The sequence below is a fragment of the Gobio gobio genome, assembly GCF_949357685.1.
Source record: "Gobio gobio genome assembly, chromosome: 17".
Classification (NCBI taxonomy): Eukaryota; Metazoa; Chordata; class Actinopteri; order Cypriniformes; family Gobionidae; genus Gobio; species Gobio gobio.
Window position 1 is genome coordinate 17,386,628 of NC_137110.1, and position 6,065 is coordinate 17,392,692.

General features: G+C 41.8%; 1 protein-coding gene across 1 annotated transcript; it reads left to right on the top strand.

Annotated features, from left to right (window-relative positions):
* The first annotated feature begins 3,206 nt into the window (after positions 1–3,206).
* On the top strand, positions 3,207–5,151 carry her6 (hairy-related 6). The gene is made up of 4 exons (XM_079840646.1): positions 3,207–3,754; positions 3,887–3,982; positions 4,089–4,176; positions 4,335–5,151. The coding sequence occupies exons 1-4, from the start codon at positions 3,647–3,649 to the stop codon at positions 4,853–4,855; spliced, it is 813 nt and encodes a 270-aa protein (XP_079696772.1). The 5' UTR covers positions 3,207–3,646; the 3' UTR covers positions 4,856–5,151.
* Positions 5,152–6,065: the final 914 nt, after the last annotated feature.

The window sequence follows — 6,065 nt, forward strand, 5'->3', positions numbered from 1 at the left end:
CTGTTAAAAACATCACATATTCATCACAAAACAACCAACGTGACAGCAATCAACCAACAACTATGTAAAGAACACCTGGCAAACAGTCAAATGCCAGCAATTTCTCAATACTTTTGAAAATATTTGTATTGTTTTTAAGCATCATTTACCTGATGTTTTACATACACTAGTCTAAAATTCATCTGCTTGTTCTCACATATGGATATCTGCCAATGTCATTTAACGTAAGCCATCAAAGGTGACTGACAGCTCCTTGAGCGAGGCTGACACCATGACACCCTCACTGCCGGCTGCCCGACCTCTTCTAGAGATCCCTATGAGCCGTCAACAGCAACTTTCCTTTGGCAGCTGGCATTCATCACTGGCTTACACATTAACTTTACACCGGCTCTGTGATTGCAGCTCAGCTTGTTTGGGAGCATGCTATCTCCCACTTTCTCACGTACTTTAGTCCTGATTACATTATTGCTGTGTGTGGACAGCCATGGTTGAGAGACCTCGATAAAGATATGATTCTGAGAGAGAGAGAAGAGTAGGGTGGAAGGGGGCTGCAGAGGGAAGTGTATGGGTGTGCTTACGTGAGTGAGTGAGATAGAGAGAGAGATAGAGAGAGAGAGAGAGAGAGAGAGAGAGAGAGAGAGAGAGAAGCGGTGACATAAAGACTTTGCTAAAATGAGTACATGTTGCTTTATCTATACCTGTGACACAAAATAGACTTTTTACATAGCCATAATGAACTTAATTGCACAGATGTATGCTTTATTGTTGCAATTAATACACACTGTAACAATGAGCCTATTTTCCCCCCATATAGACACAATAACGACATGATCTCACAAAAGGTAACATTGCAGGAAAATGCACACGGGACTGGCAGCGTCCAGGTGCTTGGGGGGTGGGTAAGGGGGGTAAAGGGAGGGACAACGCAACCTGCCCGTAATTCAATGCACCCTCTAGATCCCTTGTGCAACACGAGCATGAGAAAGTTACTCATGCGGAGACGAAAGGTTTCTGAATCTACCGGTCTTTGTCTACTTGACATCAATACATTTGTTTTGCGAGTCCTTTACAAGTGTGAGAAAGAGCGATGAATCTGTTTCGCAGTGTAAACAAATAGGACATTGAGTACTTTGAGCACTACTTTTTTCTTAAAATTGCGTGGAGCTGGAAAATTGTAACACATTTTGTCTGTAACTCAGCGTTTTGTGTCTCAAACTTTGATATAGTATTCCCATATGTGTCTGCTTCAAATTGACATTGTTTAGAAATCTAGGCTACTACTTAACACTAAACTGTGTAAATTGGTGTGAAGCACAAAGAGTGCTGTTTGTTACAACCTTCCCCCACTTCCGGGGTGGGTTGTAACAGTAGGTGGGGTGGGTAGCAACACTAATTTACTTGTTCAAAATAATTGTTATGCCACCCCTCCATCACCTCCCCCCTTTGATAAGCATTTTAATTTGAAGCCGTAAATATGCAAATTTTCATTCATAACAGCTAATAAAATAGAAAACATGTCTGGCCATTATTTTCAGCTGTTTTTTTTGTAACATGTAGCCTATATGAAATGCATAGATGTTAAATATTTTATCAATAAGCTCACAAATCTTTGATGTTACAATAGCTGTCAAAAATCAAAATAAGAAAATAAATACATAAAGTCACATACTGTTCAATATAATGGTCATTAATGTACAAAGGTAAAGTAAAACTGATAATGAACAAGATGTAATTGCTTTGTGTCTTTTTGATTTTTGTTTTTAATGTATTGCTATAGCAGTTGATTAACATCACCATGCATGCTACATAAACGCTGTAGTGTCGTCTATACGTATATAATTTTATAGCAAAACGGAGGAAATGTGATTAGAATCGCATATAACAACACAGACAGTTTAGCAGCATGCCACTATGATATATCACACTCATGAACTGCAGGCGAACCCCCGGCGCCCTGTCCCGCAGACGCGCGCAAAGCCGGCAGGAGCAGCGCCTTCCCCCGCCGCTTGCGCGCCACGTGTCGCGGGGTCTGCAGCAGCTGGAGACTCTCACCCCTGTAAATGTGCATATAAGAGGGCTGGCAACACACTCCACACACTCCAACCAGTGTCTTTACTGTCAGTATGTGGATTATGACACCACTAACTGACAAGTCTGTTAGTTGATGATAGATGGCAAGTATATGCAATAATCGTTTAAACGTCAATACATTCGACAATATCTTCCCTTTAGCGCACCGTGCGCAAGGCTTTGTCCAAAATGTTTTTTGGACTTTTGTTATTTGCGTTTTCATTGCGTTACAGGCAGAAAACCATGAATGAATTTAGTGGCTTGCGACCTCGTCCGATGATCATAAAATCATGACCTAAATTCGAGCTGCGTCTGTCAGACACAGTCAAGGACACTATCCGCGCTGTGCGCGCTTTCGGTCTGAAATATCTTCACACTGGCTCGCATTCCGATAAGCCCGATCGAGCTCTCAGTGGGCGTGGTTTTCCCAGGCTTTTAGAACAGCAGCTGCTATTTACCTTCCCTCTAATGTAAACCACCACCGCCACCCCTAGCCCGCCAGCCAAACCTCAACCACCGAGGTAATAAAACATCCTGGCACGTGCTCCACATTCACAATAGCGCTCGTGAGCCGACAGATGTCAAAATGCCAACAGCAGCGACGCGCTTAAAGAAATACAGCACTGCCTTGTCAAATGAACTTGTACGCAGTAAAATTGAACGCCTAAATGTAATCACTGTCTTATTATTTTAAAGTTAAATCAAAGTGGTGGGAAAGTTATTGCCTGCAGTGATCACGTTGCGCATTTTTCAGCCACTTAAAATCGAATGACAGCAATTATTGTGATAAGTTAAATTGACTTTTTTCCGTGTAACTTGACAGAACATTCCAACTCTTTTTTCAGGTTAATGAAATTCAGACCACTTTTAAACAAATACAGTTTTTTAAAAATAATTTTCCATATTGTGACATATTGCGGTCACGTGCAGTTTTTATTTAGTAGAACGCAAACTCAGCTGCATTTTTTAATGTTCGCCTATTGCAATAATAAACTTTCACGTGTTAAACTTTCTATATTTTTAGTTTCCCTTACTTGGTTTCAGTGGATCTATATGTGTATTGAATTGTAATTACACAGTTTGCTGTTTCTTCACGGAGACTGGCTCTTAAGTGTTAATATGTAAACTGAATGATTGAAGGCAGTCCCGGTTGTGCCCTAAACCCAGCCGCGCGCCATTGGCCACCCGCTCAAATGCTAAACAACCAATGGAGGGACGCCGACCACGAGCCATCCTCCCCTCGGGCCGCGTGTCCCTCACGCTGATTGGTAGAAAGTTACTGTGGGAAAGAAAGTTTGGGAAGTTTCACACGAGCCGTTCGCGTGCAGTCGGAGATATAAATAAGACCAACACGACGCTGAGGCAGGCAGTTGCTACGACCGCTGGCAAACGGTGAAATCAGAGACTGTGACATCATTGCCGCACCAGTTGAAATCGGGACACTTCGTGCGGATATCCATTCATATCTGGAACTGTATCTGCGTAACGTTACTTAACAGCGTTTACTCTGATAGAAGAATACTGAACAGGAGGATTTCTTTCTTAAAAAAATCTCAAAGGATACTTCCCAGAGAAGATGCCTGCCGACATCATGGAAAAAAACTCCTCTTCTCCGGTTGCCGCGACTCCAGCGAGCATGAACAGTACACCTGATAAACCCAAAACGGCTTCAGAGCACAGAAAGGTTTGTAGCCTATTGATATTGAACCGTTCTGCATTTATTTCCAAACCGCGCGCATGTGCGCACTACTACATTGCATTGAGAAACAGTTCCCGAAGTTGACTTATTTTTTTTTCTTTTTCTTTTGCATTTTAGTCTTCTAAACCCATTATGGAGAAAAGAAGAAGAGCGAGAATCAACGAAAGCTTGGGTCAGCTGAAAACGCTAATCTTAGATGCCTTGAAAAAAGATGTAAGTACTGAAAGTCCGATTGATTCAAACAATTACATCTGGGTTAAATATTAATGCATCTCCTTGCTTAGCCGCCTATCTAAACCAATCAATTTTTTTTACACAGAGCTCCAGACACTCCAAACTTGAGAAAGCGGACATCCTGGAGATGACAGTGAAACATCTCAGAAACATGCAGCGGGCACAAATGACCGGTAAGTCGCGCATCTAATGAATATTCATAAAAAATAGTTTGATAACTTCCAGAAAGTTGCGAGATTAGTTCCCCCCTGCATTCAACTAGAACGTACCCAGAACAATGTCATGTTCTCAAGATTATCTGACCGAAAGTCTTTCCTCGTTTTCTTTACAGCTGCCCTAAACACGGATCCCACCGTTCTTGGGAAATACAGAGCTGGATTCAGTGAATGCATGAACGAGGTGACCCGGTTCCTGTCCACCTGTGAAGGGGTTAACACCGAGGTCAGGACCCGGCTGCTGGGTCACCTGGCCAGCTGCATGACACAGATCAACGCAATGAATTACCCAACACAGCACCAGATACCCGCCGGGCCTCCTCATCCATCCTTCAGTCAACCGATGGTCCAAATCCCCAGCGCGACTCAACAAGCCAACGTTGTGCCTCTTAGCGGAGTCCCCTGCAAAAGCGGGTCTTCCTCCAACTTGACTTCTGACGCAACAAAAGTTTACGGAGGTTTCCAGCTTGTGCCGGCCACAGACGGACAGTTCGCCTTTTTGATTCCCAACGCTGCCTTTGCTCCAAACGGCCCAGTTATTCCAGTGTATGCCAACAATTCCAGCACACCGGTTCCGGTGGCCGTGTCTCCGGGAGCACCGTCCGTCACGCCAGATTCCGTTTGGAGGCCTTGGTAGACAGGAGGTGGAAAAAAAAACTCTTAAAGACTCTTAAAGACAAATTACACTTGTTTTCTTTGTTCAGCGTTTACTTTTATGTTTTTTTGTATGAAAAATGTGTTTTAAGAGATGATGCACTATATTTGTATATATCAAAAGGGAGAGAAGTTCATATTGAAATAAGTTTTGTATTGTTGAATTCCGTTCAATGCATTTTTATATTTGCGGTATCTTTTCCACGTTGTGATGCCAAAGATATGTTGAATGCGCTTTCAAGTTTCTTCATTTTGGAAGATAAATAAATTGCATATTACAAAATGAAACGTTTTGCCTCAGTGTTCAGTTTTATTCTAATGTTTTCAGTAACCTAGTTTGTGAACCTCGCTTACTTTAAGCAATGATTAGGGCAGGATCGCATGTTTTGGCTGAACACGATGCAGTCTTTAAAGAAGCTTGTCTTGTTGCTCTTTATCACTGTACAGCACAAACTCAGGAGAACTTGTTAAAACGCGCCGGCGGAATGGCCTCCAGTGTTAGCCATATGGATGTGCATTGCGAACAGTCGAAGAAGTTGTTTTAAGTAGTTAAAATCATCACAATCAACTAGTCAAACTACATCTGTGACTTAAGCCTCGTTTTCATTCTCGAAAAAAGGCTATATTGAATAGGTTTAGTAGCCTAGGCTACAGCTGGTGATAACTACTAGATTAGGCTACATATATGCCTAACTATTGATTAATCCTGGTAAACCCTAGTATTTTTACATAGGTAGATTTTTGTCAGCACATATACATCCTAATGCGACATTTCTATCGTATAGGCCTTTTCTCTGTTAAGAGAATTATTAAACAAATAGCCTACGTTTGTATTAATTAAATGAAGATTCTCATTGGAAAAAAACAACAACAAAACGATTCATTTCCATATTTGTTGATAACGTTTGAAGGACACAGGATGAATACACTTGAATTATCATATCACTTTATAGATAGGCCTAGGAGTTTTAGCACAACTTCACATAGCCTACATTACCTACTATTGAACGATTAAAGCCTGTATATGCGTTGTGTGTGACATGCAGACAGCCATCAAGAGGATGACAAGAGTCTGAAGCTGAATGTAGCAAAAAAGTTCAGTGGCAGAGAGAACGAGCGCAGGCGATTTTTATTACACGACCATTTAGCGCCATCTAGTAATTCAAATGTGAACTACTACACCTACAGAAGCC